The 27,026-nt window shown below is 39.5% G+C and overlaps 2 protein-coding genes across 2 annotated transcripts in view; one reads left to right on the forward strand and one right to left on the reverse strand.

Moving 5' to 3' along the window:
* The first annotated feature begins 8,446 nt into the window (after positions 1–8,446).
* Positions 8,447–8,629, forward strand: LOC134629648 (cortexin domain-containing 1 protein-like). The gene has a single exon (XM_063477199.1). The coding sequence runs from the start codon at positions 8,447–8,449 to the stop codon at positions 8,627–8,629; it is 183 nt and encodes a 60-aa protein (XP_063333269.1).
* An 11,994-nt stretch (positions 8,630–20,623) lies between these two features.
* fah (fumarylacetoacetate hydrolase (fumarylacetoacetase)) overlaps positions 20,624–27,026 on the reverse strand; it is a 31,740-nt gene continuing 25,337 nt past the window's right edge. Inside the window, exons 10-14 of the mRNA XM_063477293.1 lie at positions 26,427–26,502; positions 25,166–25,212; positions 22,650–22,751; positions 22,343–22,460; positions 20,624–21,374 (exon numbers count right to left, since the gene is read on the reverse strand). Coding sequence (XP_063333363.1) covers positions 21,298–21,374; positions 22,343–22,460; positions 22,650–22,751; positions 25,166–25,212; positions 26,427–26,502 — 420 coding nt within the window. The 3' untranslated portion in view covers positions 20,624–21,297. The remainder of the gene's footprint in view (positions 21,375–22,342; positions 22,461–22,649; positions 22,752–25,165; positions 25,213–26,426; positions 26,503–27,026) is intronic.

Below are 27,026 nucleotides of genomic sequence, written 5' to 3' on the forward strand. Positions count from 1 at the left end.
CCCCCGGGGTGGAGGCAAGCAGACCGCCCCAGGCCTCGCAGAAGCAGGGAGGCCAATCTGTCAGCCAACACCTCCTCCCAGCCCCCCGCCCCGATGGCTGGCAGAGAACGGGGGTGTGTGAAGACCCCATACCTCCCTCCTCCCGCTCATGTGTAGTGTTGCTGCGTGTTGTTCTAAAGTGCATTTAAAACAGGGGAGGGCATGGTGCTGCTGCCAGAGAGCAGCAGGTGTTAGCACAGCCCCTCCCGAGAACCCTCAATGTCTACATGGATTTAAAATTGAGAGGTGGGCACCAGCGCCAGAGGTAGGGTTGAATACTCAGACCATTCACTGGACGCCGTTGGCGTGGTCACCCTCAAGGCCCTATATATATGTGTCTGTTATAACAGTGTGAATAATGTGGATGTCTAAGTTGTGGAATAAAATTGAGGCACAGGTGGCCAGAAGGGGACAGAGGGGGGGGATGTCTCCCCTGCACCCTGGTGACACACCCACACCCCAAGGCCCTACCTGTGTGGGTGGGTGTGGTGGAGCGGGAAGAGGGAGGCAGCCGGGGATGGGGAGGAAAAGAAAGGAGGGGCAAGATGCTCCTCCCTAGGGCCAGCTCCCCCGCTGACCCCAGTAGGCACCCCCGTCCTCCTGACCCACCACCGCTAGTGTACATCTCCAGGTTCAGATAAAAATGAGAGCTTGTCCAGGTTTGATCAGTTTAGTGCATTTGAGTTTGTACTAATTAGCTCATTTGATCCTGTTGTGCATTAAGCCAGGTTTAGTTTGGTTTTTGGTGGATGCACTAGGTGTTCAAAATAAGGTGTGTTTGTTTTCCATCAGAGATTAGATGTTTGGACGCCTTGAGAACAATGATTGGTGTTTGCTTAGATGAGCTTTAGTTGTGTTTTCCCATTTGGGTTGCATCGTTTCTCTTTCCCACATTCTGGTTGTGTTGTGGTGTCATGGTTAGTGTCAGTTGCCTCTGGACAATTCTACATGTGCACAGGAATTTGTGGGGTTGCCAGCTTGTAGGTTGCTTTACAAACTTACTTGTGTAAAAGGCACATAAAGACTAGGGGTGTAATGTTAGTTGTGGTTAGGCAGATAGTGGAAAACTGTAGTTGTTTTGCTCTCTTTGATGTTTTGTGTCATCCTATACCATGGCCTCAATCGCAGCTTTTGTTGGCTCTCCTTCTTGGATCTTGTTGGAAAATATACCAAGGAACAGCAGTTGAAAATAGCTGGACACTATGGACTGACGTTAAGGCTATCGTCTTCAAGACGAATGGTTATTAAAGTTTTAGCTGAGAAACATAGTTTGGGTTTAGAGCCATTATTTGCTCCTCTGGTGACTACAAGGCTTAATTTTGAGCAGCAGGAGTTGCTTTTGATGCGGGGACAGTGTGGCCAGGATAAGTTTCATATCAGGACAAACTTGTGTCTCATGCCTATGTTTGATGAAAAAGATTTGGCTACATTTTTGGTCTTTATTTGAGCAGGTGGCTAATTTGAGACAGTGGGTGAATTCAAAACAAACTTTGTTGCTCAATAGTTTATTTACTGAGAAAGCTCAGGCTGTTCACTTTGCATTAAGCACAGAGGATAGCTTGAACTAAAGTCTGAGTTAATGCCACAGACATCCAGCCACCACTTTCAGTCCTGGCAAGCTAATGTGGAATTTGATCAGGATTTGTTGGCTAATTTTAATCAGTAGTGTTCTGCTGCAAATACTTTTGAAAGGCCTTTTGATTTATTTGTCTTATAGTAATTTAAGAACTGAATATCAGAGCACAAAATTACTAATGTTCTTCAAACAGCCGCTTTAGCCGATGACAAAATATTGACCCACAAGAGTCATGCTAGGGATGTACACCCCCATTGTGACAGGAGAAACCTTAATTGTTGGCATTGTGATAGAATTCCAACTAATAGCACATTGAAAGCTCTGCAGGCTGTGTTTGATTCAATTGCACAGTTGATAACTTTTTTCATTTAAACAACAACAACAACAACAACAACTTCATGACCACAGAGCAAAGTTTAGAGAGCTTAGCCCTGGTGATAAGCTTCTGGCCCTCCTGTCTATTGTAGGATCTCCCGTTCCAGATAAGAGTTATGGATCTTTACTCTACCGTATGTTATACAGGCAAGTCTATATCATTGGTTAAAGAAAGGCAACCCAATTGTGCCGTGTAACTGTTGAAGTTATACCTGTGGTGCATCTGGGACTGCTAAGATGTGTATAGGGAACTCTTTTGTACTCTTTTTTTTCCTGCTCTTTGGTGGAAGCCAGTTTGGACTTTGTGTGTTGGGTGTAATAAATTTTTCAGTAACACAGTAATGTAATGCTTAACGTACTCAATTACTTTTATGATAAGTAATGAGTAATGTGTAATGCATTATTTTTCTTGAGTAATGACCCCAACACCTGGCTGTGGCAGAGCATAACTCACAAGATGCAAGGGTTTAGATGACCTTATTATATATGGTTGCCTGAAAACTGTGAAACTACAGAATCTAGATGTGTTTGTTAGGCATTTGCCTGCATCCAAATGTATTTTAGGATTTACAAATCTTTCATAGGAGACACACAATCCCACACGCAGCTGTTGGAGCATGGCAGTGATGTCAGGGATGCTATAGTAATCCAATTTGGCAATGATGATCTGGCATCATTTCTAAGTTTAAATTTCTTCAGTATTGAACAGCAGACATTAACATTTCTTGTTGGAGGTCATTTAAAAAAAGAATAAACCGTTTGGGACTGGACCCCAAGATTTGAGGCTTGGGTGTGAAATTTATGGTTTTCAGGGTTTTTATCGATTTTTATCATTTTTTTTTAATCGTTTTTATCGTTAACTGGGTTTCCTGGGTCTTTTCCCATGTGGTATGAATAAATCTTCTTTTTTCTTTTTGGTACCGGTACTGGTTTTATTTTGTTGTATTTATCTGCGACACCTTAAAGGCCGGTCCGTGAAAATATTGTCAGACATAAACCGGTCCGTGCAGCAAAAAACGTTGGGGACCGCTGATATACAGTATATATAATACATAAACATCTCTATAAATATTCAAATAAATACATATAAAGGGAATGGATACAAATTACATGCAGATACAGATAAATGAGAAAATAAGAATTATGTATGGTATTAAGGGTGTGTGTGTGTTGGGGGGGGACACACACGCTGTCAAAGAGCTTTTAGTGAATCCAGTGTTCAGAGTAGAGATGTGCAAAGTAGTTGGTATTTGTATTTGTATTTGTTGAGGGGGGAAAGTATTTCTATTCGAGTAAAATTCAAAATAGGCGTAAAAATCCATTTTTTTTTTGTGTTACACTTCTAATACATTATAGTGTAAGTATTCTTTAGTAGTGGTGTCAGTGGGGGGGATTGGTGCTTATGGGGGGGTTGGCAGACAGTACCAGGAATAAGATGCTTTAAGTGCAAGTGATTATGCATAACAGATGTTGACAGATGTTTGACATAACTGCCTCTGCTGATCTGACTTTTGCACACATTACATAACAGTTTGGTTTCATCTGCAGCACTGAGTGTAAAATGGGGGGGGGGGGGGGGGGGGGGGGGGGGGTTAGAAAGGACTGAAAGATTAATTGGCTCTGTTTTGAGTTTTGTGCAAAAAAGAATGACTTCATATAGGGAAAAATATATATCACATATGCAGGACACCTTAAACTAGTTTTTTAATTATGCAGCAAGGCAGAACAAAGTTGAACAAAGAAACAGGCTCTGTGTTTTGCCTTATATGCATCCACAGGTGTGCCACCAATTTACTCACATGGACTCTACTAACCTATCAGAAGCTTCTTCAGCTCAGAATGGAATCGTCTGGAGTTTTCTTATTAATTAACAATAAACTTAGTGTATATGTACTCCTAAATTTGATGAAAGTGATAAAAAATAGACAGCTCTCTCTTTATTCTGACATTTAACTAATTCAAAAGATATTTCAATATTTATTTCTCCAAAACAAAACAAGTTTACTCTAAATTGATGTTGTACAGTAAAAAAATGTTCGTGTTTTCCATAAAGTGTATGTAAATATCTGGTTTCAGCTGTGAATATACTGCTGTGTATTGAAATTCCTCTTGTTTTGCATAGGAATATACTGAACAACATACAAAGCATAATATATAAAATAACATCTACCAGAGTTTTTTCTTTGAAAGAAGCCCCTTATGTCCATTCTTGCATATCAGTACATAACTGAAACCAATTTGTTTAGCCGTGGAGGGTAACAACTGAAAATATGAAATAAACACACATGTAAGCTAAGACTCTCTAAAGAAACAGCATTGTTGTTCAGCTTTTCATTTCGCCATTTGTTGATTCACTTGAAGAGCAAGTAATGTAATATGGGTCAAGTGATCAGTTTGATATCAATCTTTTGTGATTTTTAATGTTCATTTCATGTTGATTATTTCAGTGGCTGGATTGGCTTCCAGGAGGATAAGCCCGAAGCCATGCGAGGTCCATGGTGGTGGTCCTTTTCCACACTCCCTTTGTTTTACAGTACCTGGGTGTAACGTTGGTGAGTTTGTATGTGCTCCTTTTTTCTTCTTCTTTTTGTTGTGGTCCTGAGCAACTGGTGAGTCCAGCTCAGCCTTTCTCTTGTTTTTGCTTGATTATTGGACAGATTTACAGCTGATAGACTCTGCTTCAGTCAACTCTTGATTGTGATCCAGCCTGCAACTGCTTATAATTTCTTTTTATACATGTAATAAATATATCTTAATATTTAAACCAATGTATCTCACTGGGTTGCATTTAAAAACCTGTGCAGCCTTCTATTTAATTTGCTTAAATATTCCATCTTTATATTTCCTAGGAGTGAAATTCCCCTAGGTGGCAGGTCGCAACTTACTTAATGACAACCCCCCTGAGCACATTGCCAGTAGCAAGACCTCAGGTTAAGTAGTTTTGAGACAAAGTTAAAGAGGCATGGTTAAGATGGTTTGCAAATGTATAGAAGGAATAAGGTATATGAGGGATACCGCAGAGACAACTCATGGAAGTAGTGAAAGAGGAGATGCAAATGGTGGGTGTGATCTGTAGCTCAGCTGCAGGGGAGGTGTGGTGCTGTGGGTTCAGGTGGCAGTACCAGGGGAGGCTGGCCAGCACAGTTGGTGGTCATCATTAAGTCATGCCGCCACTTTTTCAGTAGCACCGGTCAGAAACTAGAAGAGAGAGAGGAGAGGAGCTGGAAGTGGACAGCTGCAGACAGCAGACATGACAGAGCAACTGTCTATGTGGAACACCTGCAGCTGCTGCTGTTTAGTATTATGGGGAATATGAGCTAGCTGCGATAACAGCCTGGAAAGGCAATTCTGTAAATTGTGTTGTTCTGGCCAAAAATAACACTGAGTCACGTTACAGTTGGTGTGACAGAAGTGGATGCTAGGATAAGTACATGCTGAGATAAGATGGAAGCAGAAGATCCACTGTGGTGACCCCTAAAGTGAGTAGCTGAAAGAAATCTCTAAAATACTTCTTCAATTAAAAATCATTAACTAAGTAGTGACTGAAAGAATTACAAATGTGAGTGGCGAATATGAACTTTCTCAGAAAGGTGAATGGCTTCTCCGAGTAAGGAGCTCAATCATTCGAGGTGGACTAAGACTAGAGGCAATGCTCCTCAATATTGAAAAGAACCAGCTGAGGAGGTCCAGGCATCTCACTGGGATGCCTCCCTGTGCCACCTGGGTGAGGTGCTCTGAGGCATGTCCTACTCTGAGGAGGGCATAGACCAAGGACACACTGGAGAGATTAGATCTTTCTAGGCTGGCCTGGAAATCCCTCTGTGTTCCCCTGGATGAGCTGCAGTAGGTGGCTTGGGACAAGGAGGTCTGGGTTTCTCTGCTTAGATGCTGCCCCCGTGACCCGGCCCTGGACAAGTCACAACATTGTACAAGGAAGTTATTGATACTGCTCAAAAAACGTAAAAACACCTTTTAATCAGAGTATAGCATGAAGTCAATGAACTTCAGGGATATTATTCTGGTTAGTTAAGTAGCAGAGGGGATTGTTGATCAGTTTTAGCTACTTTGGTGTTAACAAACTTCACAACAGGTGCACTAGAGAGGCAACAATGAGACAACCCCCAAAACAGGAATGGTTTTTACATGTGGAGGCTACTAACATTGTTGCCCTCCTTATTTTTTCCCAGTGTTTTTCACTATTTTTGCATTTAGTTAGGGTCAGTGTCACAAGCTTTAAGGACATACTTGGACCCTACAGAGGTTGCACAGATAGTCCAGCTCCTCCAGGATTGCACATCAATACGTGGCATTGTCAGCTTTGCTGTGTCTCCCAGCACAGTCTCTAGAATTACTGAAGGTTATTTTAACATCCATGTAGATACTGATATCCTCAACATGGAATTTAATTTATAATTAGATTAAGTTGGGTTCTCTCAAAATGTAAAAGAACCCTCCCTCAAGATTTTCAAACTCTAGATCTATTCCTTAATCCTTTGTGCAGTTGTGGAAGAAGCTCAGTCCACGTTTTTTAGATTTTACAGCATTGACAGGAAGAGGGAGCAGACAGCCCCTCCTTCTAGAGTGGGTGTTGGGTGTATCTTGGCGGTAGCCAACTAGGTGTTGTCTCCACAGTCAGCCTGGTATCATGCGGGTCAGCAGAGCAGTTACTCTATTACAGTGTGGTACCTGGATCTTGCGGGATCCCTCTGTGTCAGTCTTGTGTCTTTCAGACTGATAGCTCCTCTGCCTCTTAGGGTTGGCCTTCATTTCGTGCAGGGTGCTGACCTGGTGGGCGTGTGAATGTGCTTAAGGTATTGGACCGTCTCCCCATGCGCTGTTTTACATATGGAATATGTAAATGAGTGGACAGATAGTCTTGATGTGATAGAGAGCATGCTGTTATTTTGCAACCTTGGTTCTCTGAGTGAGAAACTCTCTCGCCAACTTTAAGGACACTTGGAAACACGTCCCAATGAAACTATCAGCGATTTCATGTCTGCACAGCTGTTTTATAGTTAAGCTGTGAGGTGTGGCAGTAGTGTCTTCAAGAATTTTATACATCCTGACTAATGGGGGTTCATTCTCCTGTACATGTGGAATATGTAACAGAGCAGAAAGATAGTCTCACTAAGAGAACCGAGGTTACACAGTAACCGTACATATCCTGGTTTCTCAGATTCATTTTGTGTCTTGTGTGAGTTTTTGGTTGTTCTACTTTTGTGTTTACAAGCTACAGTATTAAAGCTGCTGTGTTAGTTGATTTTTTTGGTCTCCAAGTCCTGCATTTGGGTCCTGTCTAGAATTCATTTTAAAATCCTTTTGTTCACTAATAAATGCCCTGTCATGGTGCTCGGTTGGTGACCCAGCGTTTTGAGTTTTGTTCTGATTTGATGTTTGATTTTTTCATTTCATTCATTCTCTATTAGTGTTTGGGTTTTGTTCTCAGGGTTTCTAGGTCTTAGGCTTTCTTCCTGTGCCTCCTCTGTTTAGTGGAGTTATCCCTGTCCGGGTGCTCTCTCTGTGCTCTGTTTCGTGTCCCTGTCTGTGTCTGTAAGTTCAGTCTGTGGATTTCCTGTTTTACTTTGAAGGTCTGTGTCTTTTGTCTTGTCGTGTTAATTAGGATCAGCTGTGCCTCCCTCTGTTTGCCATTCCTTGTTTCCCTCCGTGTGTATATACAGTGTGTGGTTGCCTGTGCTCATTGTCGGTCCGTCTGTGTTTCCTGGTGTCTCTCTTTGTATCTCTGTTCATCATCCCGTGTTCTTCCCTGCATGTTATGGTTTCAGGTTTGTTCTCTAGTTTTCCCAGTTCAGATTTTTTCTTAGTTCTGTCCTCGCCATCCTCGCTTTTGTTTGTTTTCACCTCCTGTTAATAAAGCTTACTTGCATCATCAGCCAGTGCCTGCATTTTGGACCCTTCTTAATAACTCCACATGGCTTGCCCTGCAAACCTTGACATGCCCCTTATTGAATACTTAGATCAGCTGATGAGTAGGTGTTCATAGTTCAAGGTACCAGACTTGCTGCTACAGGTAATTAGACTTTTACCGTTGCAGCTCTGAAACAGAACAACATGTCCTTTAAATATGCTATAAATAAACTTGACATTTTTCTTTTCTATTTAAAATTTATTTGTTCTTTTTTCTTTTCTTTTTTATTTGTTCAGTTTTTAAATAAAATAAAATAATAAACTAGAATAAACTTGACTTGTGCATAATAATTTATGATAAAACACATATGTCAGAGTGCTATTTAGACTATTAGTCTTTGTTCTGATGCGTCTGTATCTTTTGCCTGATGGCGGCAGTTTGAAGAGATTATGAGCAGGGTATGAGGAGCCTCCACATATCGATAGTATAACACTCACCATATCTCTTTGTTGTGCTTCCAGTCAGGTCTTCAGGATGGTAGCATGGTATGTGGGCGTGTCTGAGGACAGCAGCAGCAGTGAACAGCAGTCATGGAGATGGAAGGTACTGCTGAGCCAGCCTTTGTGGATGTGGACCAGGGCCTGACTTTAGCCTGTGTCGCCTTCCTCTGCTTACTGCTGATGGCCATGATCATTCGCTGTGCCAAGGTCATAATGGACCCATATAGTGCGATTCCTACCTCTACATGGGAGGAACAGCACTTGGATGACTAACAAACTGAAACACATATATACATATCATAACACGTGTGGCAACCAACTCGAGTAAGGGGGTAGTGGTGGTTTTTCATTTTTCATTTCACTAAATGACAGTGTGTGTTTTTTTTCTAAAATGTTGAAGCTCCAGAACACATGTACTGCTGTACAATAGAAAATTGTATAAAATCCAGACATAAACATGGAATTTACACATCAGCAAAGATTGAAGGAAGTGGGCAGCTGCTGTTTGAAAAAACCATTGTTGGAGTGACACTAATACAACCAATACAATAACCTTGGCTTTTGTGCCTAGGGATGTCTTCCAGAGCCTGACTTCTTGTTTGTGTAATAAACACAATTAGTATTTACAAGTGGACAAAACACTTGACTGACCGCACATTTCCCTTTACAACATTACAGACTTGAGAAAAAAAGCAGACAATGATATAAAGAGAATTCTTTCACAAAAGTGGAAACAAAGAAAAATACCATATAGTGATAACACATAACTGAGCAAGATTTAAGTAATGTTTAAGAATAATCTAAAGTATCATTTTAGTTTATTGCAAGTTTTATTTTTTGGTGTTTTATTTACAATTTTGGAATGCTGACAAATATGATGGAACTTCTGAAGATATTGGAACAGGATAAATCAAAGTCATCATTTGATGATTGATAATTATATGTAATCATCAACCACAGTTTATTACAGTTGTCTAAAATATTGTTTTTCACTGTTTTTGGAACTTTGGTAGAAATTATCAGTAGATAAACATGAAGCCATGAGGTTAACCTTATGGCAACCTGATTGAGGTTTTTTTTAAATTATTTTTTTTATTTATTTATAAAAAAAAAACTAAAATATAGAGATTTGCCATTACTTTGGAGATAATAATAATAATAATAATAATAATAATAATAATAATACATTTTATTTATAGGCGCCTTTCAGACCCTCAAGGTCACCTTACAATAACATGTGAACAATAGCATAAAAAACATTAAAAAAAATGTATATATAATAAACATGGTAAAATAAAATTTAGACATAAACAGTCATAAAAGTATAAAGGCAAGTATAAAAACTGAGCAAGGTAAAAATGGACTAAGACAGATCAGATGTATGCAATTCTAAATAGATGAGTTTTGAGACGTGATTGGTGAGACAGTGTGTGGTCCGGAGAACAAGTGGAAGTGCATTCCAAAGTCTCGGGGCAGAACAACTAAAGGCTCTGAAGATAAATGAAGACAGAAAAAACTAACCAGCAGCAATGTTTGATGGGTTATTTAAGTTGGGCCATGGAATGGTGTGCTACCTGGTGGCTAGCTACAAAGCTGTAGCTTTGAGAGCAACATGGAGGATGAGCATTAAAATCTTGTCTCCTCAATGAACGCTAATGTGAGGGTCCCCAATGGGCAATGACAAAGGAAAAGACACTGAAAACTGACCAAATTTCAGTCAAGAGATCACATGATGTGATGCAGCCACTACACAAGGTTAACTATTAACCCTCTGCGGCCCAGGGCATAATTTGCCGTTTTTTAATACTTTTGATCTTACTTTTATATTTATTTCACCTTAAAAAACGATTTGTCTTGCCTTGTTTGCTATAATTTTTTAGCACAACCTCTCATGTCTGAATTTGCAGTCAATTTTTCATTTTGCCATTCCGCATTAACACAACTGATCTAAAATCACACATAAAACATAAAATCAGAGTCGGAAAAAACTCACAAACATGTTTAGCGAATCATTTTCATACTTTTAAATGCAAATATAAATCGTACATTTTTAAAACGTATGCACAAATTTTGCCAACAGCAAAGTAACATGCTATTTACCTAAAAATGCAGCCAATTTCTCAGGCGTTTTTGTACAACCCTTTAAAACTACTAAATTAAAGAACAATCCGGTTTCACGATAAGATGCCACACAAATTTCACCATTTTTGCCACTCCAAAAAATATTTTCTGTCCACAACAAGACAGAGGAACACGTCCTAGGCCTAAAAACTGCAGGCCTGACAACAGGTGTATCACTCCTCCTGTTTTCCACCTGGAGACAGCATTTACACTGCAATCTGCCTTCATTAGTGGCTTCATTGTTTTGACACTCAAAACAAACAAATGACTACACTGCACATTAACTACACAAGACAACAATACACACAAACTACACACTCCTAAAATGCTAAATGTCACATGTCTCACATGTCCAAATTCGCTATCGATATCTCTCTCTCTCCCTCGCTCGCTCACTCTCTCTCTCTTGCCTGATGTCACTCCCAAAACTTTCTCGTCTTCCTGCCCAGCCAAATGCCTTGTTTTGCCATATAATTCCAGGGAACGAATACCTAAATAATCATATTTTTGACTACAGGCCTAAAGTTTATAGGTAAAAAATTGAACTAATCTTTCTTAAATTTTGATTAATTACATGGCAGGTCATGGTTTTAACAAACCTTTTGACCTTTTAGTAAAGTTGTGTTGGTCCCAGGTCTCATTATTACTATTGAAATGATGGCCTACAAAGCTAACTGCAAAAATAAAACAAGTTGTGTTAAACCAGAATGGTACATTAGCCATGATCTCTGTTATGTGCTGACAGTATATCGTATAATGTGATTTTGACATATGATGTAATGTTATTTTGGCCATCCACAGTAAAAGTTAAACAAATGCAACATCCCCAGTTACTTAAATATTCAATGCTGTCATCACATAAGAAAAGGTAGACTAGCATACTTTAATATTATTAATTTCTGGACGGGAGACAATGGCACTTAACTGATTAAACAAGTTTACTAATAATTTCAAGTACTAGTCAGTACTTAATAACGGACAACAAGATAACATATGAGTGGTTACCAGGCTCTATAGAAAACAAATTGCATTACTGGACCTGTAGGGTCCAAGGTTTTTAAGGTTTTCACCAATACTAACAGATAAATTGTAGCAATTTCAGTCTTTTAAATATGACCCTTGCAAGTTGCCAGACTTATGGAGATGAAAAGCCAAATCACCAGAGTGCCCCTTTATATCACTTATTATACAAATACAACATAACGAGGCCTTTGAATATTACTTTCGCTATCAGCCACATGTGAAAATTTTATATGTTTTTTTTAAATAACTCTGACTTGACAGAATTATATTTGCTTGTTTTTGATGTATTGTCTGTGAGGATAAATGCTCAAACAATCTGTAGCCCTTAGCCTTTACAACAGCAGTCTTGCTTGATTATGTGCTAATGCATGTGTATGCATAGGATTTCCTCTCCTGGTGGTGAAAGGAATGCACACACCGTATCCATGCAAAGATAAACTCCAAAGCAGAGATTGAATGTTGTCAAATGTGTCCTGGTTTAGGGCAGTATAGCACTGACACCTTTGCCTGTCTCAGCCACTAGTTTAGAATAAGCTGGGTGTTCTTGTTGCATATGTCTGACTTATATTTGTGCATAGACTGCATTTATCATGTATGAAATGTAAGTTGCATGTTATGAAGTGCCTATGCTTATAATAAACAACAGAGGAGCCATTTAATACAGTGCTGAGTTCTAGATCAGCTCCTCAAATCCTTTAAAGTCCTCGGACAATTTTTCATTTGGGTTTCAAAATTGTATACTGTCTTTCTCCACAGACAGCCATGCTCCATCTACCAGAAAAACATATTCATACTCTGATACATGCATCAGAGAGCAACCTGGGGGTGGTATCTTGCCCAAGGATATTTGACATGCAGCCTGGAGCCTCCAGGGACTGAACCACTAACCGTCCAATCAGTAGATGACCTGCTCTACCTTGTATCCCAGAGTCTGTGGGCTACACTCTATAGGCATTAACTACTGGTAGAACTGGTCATCTACCACTGAGGGGTTAAGTGTACAGCTACTACAGTATGCATGTCCAAATATCTTTGGGCAAGATACTGAAACCGAGTTGCCCTTAATGCATTCATGTGAATGGGTGCGCGATTGTTAGACAACGTGCTTATGATACTGTGCCTTCTAGCAACTACCAAGAAACAAACAGATAGGCAACAAACTAAAAGAAAAACACAGATGATTACTGAAAGGATCAGGTGATGCCGCAACATTTTGCAACAACTGATTGGATATTTACTTCATTTCAGTTCAATGTTATTTATATAGCGCTAAATCACAACAACAATTGCCTCAAGGTGCTTTATATTGTAAGGTAAAGGTCCTGCAATAATACAAAGAAAACAGATGAAACCCCAATGATCATATGACCTCCATGAGCAAGAGTTTTGGTGATAGTGAGAAGGAAAAAAACTCCCTTTTAACAGGAAGAAACCTCCAGCAGAACCAGGCTCAGGGAGGGTCCGTTATCTGCCACGACTAGTTGGGGGTAAGGGGAGGAAGACAGGACAAAGACACATGTGTCAAAGACAGCCCGAGATTAATAACATCAAATAATTGAATGCAGAGAGGCCTATTAACACATAGTAAGTGAGAAACATGACTGAAGAAGACACATTCAATGCATCATGGGAATCCCCCAGCAGCCTACATCTATTGCAGCATAACTAAGGGAGGATTCAGGGTCACCTGATCCAAACAAAACTAAATGCTTTATCAAAAAGGAAAGCTTTAAGCCTAATCTTACAAAGAGCGTCTGTCTCCCGAATCCAAACTATAAGCTGGTTCCAGAAGAAGAGGGGCCTGAAAACTGAAGGCTTAATATGTGCATTGAAGGACATATCCTGGTCAAAAATGACTCCAAGGTTCCTCACAGTGTTACTGGAGGCCAAGGTAATGCCAGTTTTAACTAAATTTAGAAGCAGAAAATTAGAGGTAATCCAGGTCTTTGTGTCTTTAAGACATTCCTGCAGTTTTAACTACTTGGTGAGTGTTATCGGACTTCAAGTTCAACCTACAACAGGAGCTGCTAGTGATCTTCTACGCTGCCATCATCCAGTCTATCCTGTGCCCACTAATCACTGTCTAGTTTGGCTCAGCCACGAAGCAGGTTAGGACAAGACTGCAATGGAGAATCAGGTCTGCAGAGAGGCTTATCGGTACTGATCTTCCCTCCATCCAAGACCTGTACAGGTTCAGTGTTTGGAAACAGGCAGAAAACATCTCTGCAGACCCCTCACATCCCGGAAAAACTATTCAAACTGCTGCTTTCAGGCAGGCGCTACAGAGTGTTGTTTACAAAAACCACAGAGACAGTTTCTTCCCTCAGGCTGTCACTCGGAAGGACACTGTGAAATAACTCACTGCTATATCATTCAGGTTGTATACCCATATGCACAATGAACTACACAGTTTTGCATTTACAATCTATACAAACTTGTTTGTATAGTATCTTAAGACTTTCTGCAACTTGTTTTTTCTTGCTTTTTATCTGTGAGCTGGAGTCAAAATCCTTGTTAGTATGCTCAAACTTTGATTATTCTGATCCTGACATGGTAAGCTCAGGTAAAGTAACGGTCTAGTTCTTATGTAGTGCTTTTCTACTCTACCTGAGCCCTCAAAGCACTATATACAACTTGCCTCATCCATTTACCCCTGCTCCATCCACCACTGTTTTATATAGTAACATATCACCAGCAATCAGACATTATACTGCAATATACAGATGAACTGTTAACTTAGTTACAAAGTTTAAATTAGGCACCAAACTAAAGGCTGATGGCAGCCTTCCCACTTTCTGTAATACCTGCAACAACCGGCAGTAAATGTGTATGAATGTGTGTGAACGTTAGATAGAAAGCACTTATGTAGAAAAAGCATAGAAAAAAGTGCTTGTATAAAACGGTGTGAAAAAGTGAAAGAGGCAAGTTGTATAAAGCACTTGGAGTGTTCACAAAGAGCAGAAAAATGTTATACAAGAACCAGAGCAGTGAGTGAAGTGATTTAAAGTGAAATAAAATAAAATAAAAAGTATTATAGCAATAAAACTGTATTTTTCAAGGCCGAGAAACTGTTATCCAAAAGTTGACCAAATAGCAGACCGACGACAAAATGTATAAAGATTTCAAGACTTCAGCCAATAGAGAACCACATGAAGGAGGAAAATTATCTGATGGAGACTGGAGAAGATCAGCCAGATGGACAACAGGCGTGGCAGCTGAAGTGCCAGAAACCAGGAAGCTCCACCATGAAGGGAAGGAGAATACCAGCACAGCTTGAGACGTGCAGGCAGGGAGATTAAAAAAACAGCAGCAGACCAGCATCCAACTATAATAGTATTAGTAAAAATGTACAAATGAAAGTTTTTTTCACAGATCAATAAAAATGTACATGGACCAATAAAACTCTGAGCTGAGGGGCTGTTGGGTTGGACAGTGAATTAATATTAACATTAATTATTAACATCTACACCATCATAATGAGTCATTTTCAGCAGTATAAAATTTTGCATCACAGCACAGGGCAAACTTCAGAATGTTGATATGCTCACTTTTCTTTACTGCAGCAACCACATACTCCTTTAAAGCATTACAGACACAGACTCACTCATTCACTAACACTTACACACGCAGAAACACATGCACAAAATTACACACATGGACACACACAGGAGACACAAGTATACCTTATTTTATTTGACATTACTGCACTTTTGATATGCCATGTAAATACACTGAAAGGGTTTAGTTTTTAGTTGTTGTATGCAGTTGAACTATTAAACATTGGTTTCCATTTGAGAAATTGCATTATTATTATTCTTATTAGTAGTAGTAGTAGTTTTAATTCTGATCAATTACTCACAAACACACCTGTCTAACTAACCATCCTCTGAGATTTCAGAAGACGTATGTTATTATTGGGAAATGACATGTTAAAACGCTCCCTAACTGCTGGTATTTTTCACCTTTTTGGTGGCTCCGTAATGTGCTTACGGTCTCCTTGCAAGCTCGTGATGATCCTCAGAATCACCTCAGATCCAGTTCACATAAAAAGAAAATTCCTGTGTCTTTTAGACAGCTTTCAGAGAAACAGGGTCTTCTTTATCTTTGGTTATGTGATACTCTCAAGAACTTCTTATAGACTTCAGAAGGCACAGACAGGTCCACTCCTGTCTCATTATGAGTGGAGAACAGGTGGAATCTGTCTCCACTTTCAGGTTTCTGGGTACCCATATATCAGCCGCTCTCACCTGGATGCACTACACTCACCCTGAGTCCATCAGCAGCTGCACTTCCTCCGTGTCCTCAGGAAGAATGACCTTGACCAGAAGCTGCTGCTGGCCTTCTACTGCTCCTCAGTGGAGAGCACACTGTCCTACTGTCTGGATGTCTAAGATGAGGGGCCAAAGCTGAGAATAGGAAGACTCAAATTCTGTTATGCAAAGATTAGTTTCCCTGTGTCAAGGTAAGTGGAGTGCAGGGAGGGATTTCCTTGCCAGGATGATGGAGGATGCATCAAGACATTCCAGTCGATTACAGCATTTGTCACTGGCCTCTGTATGGCGCCAAAGAGCCTTATGTAATTTGTTAATTATTTGTAATTAATTTAAACTTTCATGAATACCTGGACCCTATCAATGTTGCACAAGTAGTCCAACAAAATGCCTCCAGCCTCCAGCAGGCCACTGGTGTGACCAAACAATGAGAGAGACATTTCATGAGGGTGGCCTGAGGTCGCCATGCCCTCTACTGGCCCTGTGTTCACTGCCCAACACCACAGAGTCTCATTGAGATTTGCCATAGAATTTGAGAATTGGCAGGTCCACCATTGGGTCCTGGGTTCCTCTTGGTGCATAACAGTAGCCAGGACAGGTCCATCCTCTAACACTCAGAAAAACACATTTCAGATTTTACTTCAAGTTAATTCATTAATTAATTAAACAAAAGAAAATGAAAGAAAGAAAACAGAACAAGGTTTTAGGCTTTATTTGGTCAGATTTTGTTTAATATCTCCACCCAAACTGATTTCCAGGTCAACATGTGATGTCACACAACATCATGTGGCTGGGACCGGACCAAAGACCTGGACTGAATTAGCTTTCAAACCGCACTAGAGTGGATTTCTGCTACGTGTCTATCAGCATGTTACCCTCAGCAGCTCTTTTTCATGTATTAGTTTTAATGACAGCTCTCTGTCCATGTGAGGTGCAGGAACAGTCTGGCTAACAAGATATATTCAATATTCTTTTTCTATATATACTTAAAAAAACACATTTTCTAGTCCTGTCAAAGGGCAAAACCCCATTTCCATAGAAACTATGTCAGCTCCTAAACAGACAAAAAACAAACTATAAACCAGCAAAAAACAACTTAAACATAGAAAATCACAAAGAAAGAAAAATACAGTATCCACATCTGAACCAAAGAGTAAAACAGTGAAATGTGGATTATTAAATATTAGGTCTCTCTCCTCCAAGTCTCTGTTAGTACATGACTTAAAAACTGATCAACAAATCGATTTACTCTGCCTTACAGAAACCAGCAGGATGATTATGTTAGTTTAAATGATTTAGACCAAGACAGACTTTTAATTCATTTGAAAGCCTGATGCTTAGCCTCGTCCACCCCAGCTGTAAAACTCAGAAACCAGTCTTACTTGTTATTATCTATCGTCCACCTGGGCCTTACTCAGAGTTTCTGTCTGATTTCTCAGACTTTTTATCTGATTTAGTGCTCAGCTCAGATAAAATAATTATTGGGGGTGATTTTTAACATCCATGTAGATGCTAAAAATGACAGCCTCAACTTGGCATTTAATCTGTTATTAGATTTAATTGGCTTCTCTGAAAGTGTAAAAGAACCCACCCACCACTTTAATCACACTCTGGATCTTGTTTTAACATATGGCATAGAAACTGAACATTTAACAGTGTTTCCTGAAAACCCTCTCCTGTCTGATCATTTCCTGATAACATTTACATTTACAATGATTGATTACACAGCAGTGGGGAGTAGACTTTATCAAAGTAGATGTCTTTCTGAAAGTGCTGTAACTAAGTTTAAGAATATAATCCACCCACTGTTATCATCTTCAATGGCCTGTACCAACACAGAGCAGAGCAGCTACCTGAACGCTACTCCAACAGAGGTCGATCATCTTGTTAATAATTTTACCTCCTCACTACGTACGACTCTGGATACTGGAGCTCCGGGGAAAACTAAGGTCTCAAATCCGAAGTACCTGACTCCGTGGTATAATTCTCAAACACGTAGCCTAAAGCAGATAACTCGTAAGCTGGAGAGGAAATGGCGTGTCACAAATTTAGAAGGTCATCATTTATCCTGGAGAAATAGTTTGTTGCTTTATAAGAAAGCCCTCCGCAAAGCCAGAACATCTTACTATTCGTCACTGATTGAAGAAAATAAGAACAACCCCAGGTTTCTCTTCAGCACTGTAGCCAGGCTGACAAAGAGTCAGAGCTCTACTGAGCCAACCATCCCTTTAACGTTAACTAGTAATGACTTCATGAACTTCTTCAGAAATGAAATTTTAATCATTAAAGAAAAAATTACCAATAATCATCCCACAGATGTAATATTATCTACAGCTACTTTTAGTACCATTGATGTTAAGTTAGACTCTTTTTCTCCAATTGATCTTTCTGAGTTAACTTCAATAATTACTTCCTCCAAACCATCAACGTGTCTTTTAGACCCCATTCCTACAAAACTGCTCAAAAAAGTCCTGCCATTAATTAATTCTTCAATCTTAAATATGATCAAGTCATCTCTAATAATCGGCTATGTACCACAGGCCTTCAAGCTGGCTGTAGTTAAACCTTTACTTAAAAAGCATCTCTACACCCAGCTGTCTCAGCTAATTATAGGCCAATCTCCAACCTTCCTTTCATATCAAACATCCTTGAAAGAGTAGTTGTCAAACAGCTAACAGATCATCTGCAGAGGAATGGCTTATTTGAAGAGTTTCAGTCAGGTTTCAGAGCTCATCACAGCACAGAAACAGCTTTAGTGAAGGTTACAAATGATCTTCTTATGGCCTCTGACAGTGGACTCATCTCTGTGCTTGTCCTGCTAGACCTTAGTGCAGCGTTCGATACTGTTGATCATAATATCCTATTAGAGCGATTGGAACATGCTGTAGGTATTACAGGTACTGCACTGCAGTGGTTTGTATCATATCTATCTAATAGACTCTGATTTGTGCATGTAAATGGAGAGTCCTCTTCACGTACTAAGGTCAAATATGGTGTTCCACAGGGTTCAGTGCTAGGACCAATTATGTTTACATTATACACGCTTCCCTTAGGCAGTATCATCAGAAGGCATAGCATACATTTTCACTGCTATGCAGATGACACCCAGCTCTATCTGTCCATGAAGCCAGATAACACACACCAATTAGTTAAACTGCAGGAATGTCTTAAAGACATAAAGACCTGGATGGCCGCTAACTTTCTGCTTCTTAATTCAGATCAAACTGAGGTTATTGTACTCGGCCCTGAAAATCTTAGAAATATGGTATCTAACCAGATTCTTACTCTGGATGGCATTACCTTGGCCTCCAGTAACACTGTGAGGAACCTTGGAGTCATTTTAGACCAGGACATGTCCTTCAACGCACATATAAAACAAATATGTGAGACTGCTTTCTTCCATTTGTGCACCATCTCTAAAATTAGAAATATTCATGCATTTATTACTTCCAGGCTGGACTACTGTAATTCATTATTATCAGGATGTCCTAAAAACTCCCTGAAAAGCCTTCAGTTAATCCAAAATGCTGCAGCAAGAGTACTGACAGGGACTAGAAAGAGAGCATATTTCTCCAGTATTGGCTTCCCTTCATTGGCTTCCTGTTAAATCCAGAATTCAAAATCCTGCTCCTCACATACAAGGTCTTAAATAATCAGGCCCCATCTTATCTTAATGACCTTGTAGTACCATATCACCCTATTAGAGCACTTCGCTCTCACACTGCAGGCTTACTTGTTGTTCCTAGAGTATTTAAAAGTAGAATGGGAGGCAGAGCCTTCAGTTTTCAGGCCCCTCTTCTGTGGAACCAGCTTCCAGTTTGGATTTGGGAGACAGACACTATCTCTACTTTTAAGATTAGGCTTAAAACTTTCCTTTTTGCTAAAGCATATAGTTAGGGCTGGACCAGGTGACCCTGAATCCTCCCTTAGTTATGCTGCAATAGACGTAGGCTGCCGGGGGAATCCCATGATGCATTGAGTTTTTCCTTTCCAGTCACCTTTCTCACTCACTATGTGTTAATAGACCTCTCTGCATTGAATCATATCTGTTATTAATCTCTGTCTCTCTTCCACAGCATGTCTTTATCCTGTTTTCCTTCTTTCACCCCAACCGGTCGCAGCAGATGGCCGCCCCTCCCTGAGCCTGGTTCTGCCGGAGGTTTCTTCCTGTTAAAAGGGAGTTTTTCCTTCTACTGTCGCCAAGGTGCTTGCTCATAGGGGTCATATTATTGTTGGGTTTTTGTCTGTATCTATTATTGTATGATCTACTGTACAATATAAAGCACCTTGAGGTGACTGTTGTTGTGATTTGGCGCTATATAAATAAAATTGAATTGAATTGAATTGAATTGAAAAGTGGGATTTTAAATCTTTTAGAAGCTTTTCAAACATGGTCATCAGGGGAGATCTCATTTCATCTGTTTTGTTTTCTTCCATATGACTGGTTTATTTCCTCATACTCTCACCTCTCAAAGAGTCCTAGAAGAAATCTACAAAAATCTGTGAAAAGAAAATGCTTCATTGCTCTTTTCCTACTTTTATCTGGAAATGTACACCCCAATCCTGGTCCAGATTACAAATGTTTGAGTACTCCTTGTGATGTTAAAGGTATTATTTATTTAAATGTCAGAAGTCTTCTTCCTAAACTGGATTTAGTGTAACTTTGGGTGAACACATCTGATTCTGATATTCTTATATTACCTGAAACCTTGCTTACAAAATCAATTACTGACAAAGCAATAATGAGACAGTGTGTCATGACGCCGTTTCTTCTTCACTGCACACTGATGCAAATACAGAATCACCACCTCCAGACAGCTTTTTTTTTAAATTCTTTTTTTATTCAGCTCTTCAGAAATAATTGTCAGATTTTTGGAAGGATTCATTCTTGCATCATCATCTTTACCCTATATTCAAGTTTACTAATTCATCTTTTTCCTATTTTTGGTCATATACATATCCTGTTCCACTGGAGTTTCAGATAATAAGGTCAAAATGTTTACAAGTCCTGAGCGCCAAAAAAATCAGAATGACCTGAACATTTACATTTAACCATTTTTTAAGTTGCTGCTCTGTAAGGTGACATAGAGAGATAATATATTCATCTCAGATCAACTTCTATGGAAGTGGGGAGTGGAAGAGCTCCAGTTGGATAATTCTGAATGCAGCTGTGTTCCTGAGGTGGCAGAGTAAGTCAGCATGAAAACAAGACAATAACAGAACCAAATTTAAAATGGATGATTTCATCATAGAGGGGATACAAAACATCAGTAAAACTGATCCTGGTACAGCAGTAACATTGTGATATGATACTGGACAATCTCTCTGCTGGATGGTTATTTCATTATATATTAGTAACAAGGTCAGAGATTACATTGAGAGAAATCTCCATTCATTATTTACTAAAGCCCATAGCGCCCCTTTTAAAGAGAAGAGGAGAGTGAGGGGGAAGGAGTTGTCCATGTTGCAGTTTTTCATTGTTGTCATCAAAGCCAAGTGAAATGCTTGTGTAAGTAGACATCTGTTTTAGAGCGGCAAAGCTGGAAGGATTGTTCCCTGGCACGTCCCAAAGCCCACCCTGTAGCCATCTCCTTCACAGTAACCTAAACAGAGGAAGCCATTGGACACGTATATGATCAGTGTCATGATACTGTGTAATGCTGTGTAAGCTCGAAAGCTGATTTTCTGTCAGGCAATATAAAAGTAAAACTTTAGATCTCTACTTTAGTGAGCCATCTGTTTGTAGTCATACATTTGTTTAGGGCTGTGCGATATGACCAAAATCTCATATCCCGATATAAGACATTTATTGTCCCGACAACGATATATGTCAGAAAAATTTTTAGATTTTCTGCTAATTCTGTGAATCTCAGGCGACTCGACTTGCATGAAATGTTTACAGCTGGGCATCGTGTGCCTGGAGTCGAGTGTTTTGACCCATGCATGAAACTATACATTTTTAGATATAAGTTGTAACGGCCACTTATGTCTCAAAAGAGCGAGAACTTTAAGAAATGAATATAGCCACTACAGTGACTATCACAACGCTGATAAAATATTGCTGTAAACAGTTTATTTGCAACACCACGAAACAAATGATAGCGTGATATGAAACGATAGATGTTTTCATATCATCATCCGATCCGATATCGTTATCTTGAACAGCCCTACATTTCTTTATGTATTATTATTATTTAACTATTTGTTTTTAACAATAATAATAAAATATTGAAATACACTTTGAAACTGAACAGATTCCTTTCATAATGTCAGCCAAATTAAACTGTCAAGTTCAACAAGTCCAAACTTCAGCTCCAAAATTAAGGTAAAAGTTTATCTGGAAATTCGGATACCTGAAGCACACCGAGAGTCCGACAGTGTACCAGCATGCACTAGAGAAATTATATTCTAATTCTTCAATCCTTATGTTTTGTCTATTGTAGTTAACCTTATCTTTATGTCCATGTTGGCATTATATAAAGACGCAAAAATGTTATTGCTACTTCTAAAAATATTGTCACATAAATCCAAATGATATGAAGTGGAAAGCTTACGTTTTAAACAGACCAACCTGATATAGTGACTTCATCTCCATCATTCAAGAAGGTTCTAGTTCCTTCTCCTCCCAGGTCAATGTTCTTAGATCCATTCCACGACAGCTCAAGCATGGAGCCAAAGCTCCCTGGATCCTGCCACGAAACAAACCAGTTGCAATAAGGACAATGGAAAAGCAACAACTCTCAGTGTGAAAAGCCCACAAGAGAATTTGCTAATGAGTGATGTTATGTAATTTAGCTTACAAACTGAGAACTGACAGACGAAAAAGGTACACTTTACAGTCATCAAGTCCTAAGCATATTGTGCATGTGGACACTCACAGGTCCACTGATGGTGCCTGAAGCGAGCAGATCTCCTGGTTTGACATTGCAACCATTGACTGTGTGATGGGCAAGCTGCTGCTTCATGGTCCAGTACATGTACTTGAGTCAGAGAGACAGAAATAAAAATAAAACATTAGTGAATGCTGATTCAAGATGGGGACAGTCATGGTATGCAGCGGCACAGCACGCTTTTCTACTGTGCACCTTATTTTGTGTTTTTTATGCCTTTTTACTGCAGCTTCCTGCAACACACTGGTCACTTTCAGTCGTCAGACATCCGCCTCAGCCTGAACCTGGGCTTTACTTCAGATTTGACCGACATTATCCCACCTGAGATTGTGAGACCACCCAGCGCTCTGTGCCTATGTGTATGTGCTTCAGGACTGGTGCCATAACAATAGATTTGTGGACAGTCACTACTCACTGGACTTGGAGGCCATGTCAAATAAGTGCAGGCCCTTTAATTTACCTCACAAGCTAACGGTAGCTGCATCAAACAGCAGAGAGAGCACCCGGAGAGTGTCCATAATCTTGCTTGGGACTTTCAAAAGTCATGTTTAAATCTGTACTCTGTACCAAATTCCAACAACATGTTAAATGTCCTTGAACTTGTCCCGCCGGTGCTCAGAATATAACCTGAAGCTGAATGTCTATAAAACAAAAGAACTCATAATGGACTTCAGGAGGTACAGACTTCCACTCCCCTCTCATAATAAATGGAGAACGGGTGGAATCTGTCTCCACGGTCAAGTTTCTGAGCACCCACATCTCTGCTCATCTCACTTGGACCCGCAACACAAACCCATTGGTAAAGAAGGCCCAAATTGGCTGCACTTCCTCGGTGTCCCAAGAAAAAATAACCTGGACCGAAAGCTGCTGCTGGCCTTCTACAGCTCCTCGGTGGAGAGCATGTTGCACAGATGGTAATTAACACAGCCCAAAACCTTATTGGCTTTCCTCTGCCACCCCTTGAGGCCATCATCAGATCCTCCAGTCTCAGAAAAACTTGGCCCATCACAGGTGACTCCTTGCACCCCACCCACCACCTGTTTGACCCACTACCCTGGTTGGCACCACAGTCAGTCAGGTTCCACATCTCCAGACTCACAAACAGCTTCTTCCCCAGAGACATTTGGATGGTTAACAAACACTATTTGGGCAACCCTTACAACTCATGCCACACAAATATGGACTCTATACTCAAAGCAAATCCTTTGCACTACTTCCAAGCACATTGTTCTCCAGTGTGTGCCTTCCTATTGTATGCCTTTCTCTTGTTTTGTATATATTCCTGTTGACCGTATAGATTTCACCTGTCTGTTATTTATTCCTGCTGTTTTTCTATTTACCTTTTATTCCTATACAGTTAGCATCGAGCACCCATAATTTTGTTGTAGATGTACATTGGCAATAAAGGGCTATTCTATTCTATTCTATTCTATTCTATTCTAAAAGAGAGCGACTGAAACTTTATACTGATTCTCCATTCTCCTTACGAATAAAGGCCAATCCTTCCTTTTGCAGTCTTCTGACCAGCTGAGAGAAATGAAGAAGTCAACAATGTCAAAATTGCTACAGCTACACTAAATAGATAAAAATGTCAGAAAACACATTTTACATAACATAAACATTTACAAGAGAATGGGTCTTTCTAAAGAACTCACTGATTTTGAGTGTTGTACTGTAATAGAATTCCAAATCAGTTCATAAAAACACTTCCCTTACTCCATGTCTGGAAAGGTTCTCAGCCATCCAGGTCATTGTAGTCTAAGAAGCTTGGTAAGAAAAGCGTCTGAACTTCTTTAAGTTTCCTTGAAGACGTTTCACCTTTCATCCGAGAAGCTTCTTCAGTTCTAAGAACAATTGGTGCAGAGTCACAGATTTTAAGCCCTATGGGAGTGTCCCTCCAAGAGAGACATGGACCCCCTCAGATGAGAGGTGAAACATCTTGAGGGAAACTTGAAGTAGTCCAGACGCTTTTCTTACCAAGCTCCTTAGACTTCACTTATTCCATGGCCAATTTTATGTTATTTCTTTCCTGCAACAACTCAAAAAAGGAGCAATCCATGTCAAGTTAAATCAAAGGATTGCTGAGAGTCAAGGCTTTAAATGACTCAATAACTTCAAAATTCCTCTGGCATTAACATCAGCACAAAAACTGTGTGCTGAGAGCTTCACAGCATGGATTTCCATGACTGAGCATCTGTTGCATATATAATGTGTAGATGGCTTACTACTTTTGTTTATACATGCTGTTTATCTTTAGCGGTGATCACATGCAGCCAAAAAATATAATAAAATATAATCATTTAAGAAGGAATAAAAGCAACCATAAAACGCTGGCAAAACAGGCATAGCTGAGACAGAAACATGTCAAGTCCTCCAAACAGACAAAAACAGAGATCAGAGAACATCCCTTTTTTTTTCTTTAATCGTATTTTATATAATAAGGTTTTTTTGTTTAAAAACATGCATTAATATAGTGGCTCTGGCTCTACAACCATGAATCTTACCTTAAAGTTTGATCTGCAGATGTTCACAGCTTTAGCCATGCCTTTGCCTTTAACAACAAAACAGATATTTATTTCGAAACATGTTACTCTACTCCTAACCAAGGGTATTATTATAGTGAACTAAAACTAAACTAAAAATGTGGGGAAAAAATGGTTAACTGAAATAAAATCGCATCCTTCCATCCATCTTCTTCTATTTAGTAGAAATAAGAACTATACTTCAAAAAAAATTAAATAAAAGTAATTAAAGCAGCATTCTGTACTTTTAAAATAACTAAGTTCAAATGAAAGTATATAATAAATTAGCTTATTTTAGGGTTGTGACAGTTTGATCAATTGTGTTACCGCATAAGGCTTTGTTGCCTGACCTGGAATGTCAGTGTGTCTTTGAGTCAACAAAAGTGCTTTGTTGCAGGTTCAATTCTGAACCTCTGAAAAATTGTCCTCTGACAACTTCCTTTATGTTATAATAGCAGAGTAGCACTGACACTTTTAAAAAGCAAACTAAAATAAAATATTATGACTAAAAAGACTAAAAGCTAAACTGAAAAGAATAAACTTCCTCTGGAAACAAACTGAAGCTAAACTGAAGGGAAAACAAAATCTCCAAATGAAACAAAAATAATAATAATCTAGGATCAAAGTTATTGTAGTCTTGTAGTTTCTAATTTTTATTTTTATTTCATTTGGAGATTTTGTTTTCAGGCAACCACCAGTTTACAGTAAATACAGAAATAATGCTTTACACCAGCCATTCCCAAAGTCAAGAGTCCTGCGGCCCACTTAAAAACCAGAAAATCCAATGGGGTCAACCCAATCTTAAACCTTTAAGGCCAGAAAATTCTCATGTTTTGAAAAAAATCTGATCAAACTATGAGAAAAATGTGTATTAATTGGAATATTTTATTCCCAAACCAAACAGCAGAAGACTGTTGTCTATTAAGTGCTAATGCTACCCAGTCATTTGCAAAGTGTTTAGGCCAATATGTGACTCACCTGCCACTGGGACAGACTTCAGCTATACATAAACACACCCAACAACAGTAAATTTTACAACCCTGTTATAGTATCTACCCAACAGTATGTAAAAGGTTGAATTAGACTCACTTAACCAGCTGCATTAGAATTCTGCCTACATCACAAAAACTCTACTCTATTACTATATATTACTTAACACTGGCAGGGACAGTGCTACTCCTCATGAGAGAACTTTACCATGAGTATATGTACAATTGATATCATGATAGTTTGTGGATGGTACCTTTTAGTGAAACAAGCAGATTAATATTGAAAGTATACGCATCATGGTGCTGCAGGTATGGGAGGGGTTCTGGATCCTGTTGGAAGACACAAAATACAAAGCTGAAAAAGAAAAGTGACCAAAAAAAGATGAAAAAGAACACATTTTCATTTCACAGGTTAGAATGATGAAAGAAAAAGGTTGTGAGGTGATGTTAGATGGGAAGGTCTGGCTTGTAGTCTTTGCTCTAATTCATCGCAAAGGTGTTCAATCAGGTTGAGATGAGGACTCTGTGCAGGTCAAGTTGTTCCTTGTCAATCTCACTAGTCAATCCCATCGTTATGGACCTTGATTTGTGCACTGGTGCACAGTCATGTAGGAAGGGATCAAGTTGGGAACATGAAACTGAATGAAACTGAACATGAATAACTTGGAATGCTGAAGCATTAAGAGTTCCTTTCACTGGAAGTAAGGGGCTGATCCCAAGTCCTGAAAAACAACCCCACACCATAATCCTCCCTCCTTTAAGAAAATTACACTCGGCACAATGGCAGTGAAGTACCACCCTTGTGGCAATAACCAAACCCAGACTCCTCTATCAGATTGACAGTGGGAGAAGCA

This window comes from Pelmatolapia mariae, linkage group LG1, assembly GCF_036321145.2.
Source record: "Pelmatolapia mariae isolate MD_Pm_ZW linkage group LG1, Pm_UMD_F_2, whole genome shotgun sequence".
Taxonomy (NCBI): Eukaryota; Metazoa; Chordata; class Actinopteri; order Cichliformes; family Cichlidae; genus Pelmatolapia; species Pelmatolapia mariae.

Excerpts from the sequence above, each read along its gene's own strand:
- LOC134629648 (XM_063477199.1), top strand. The coding sequence starts at position 8,447 with ATGGAGATGGAAGGTACTGCTGAGCCAGCCTTTGTGGATGTGGACCAG.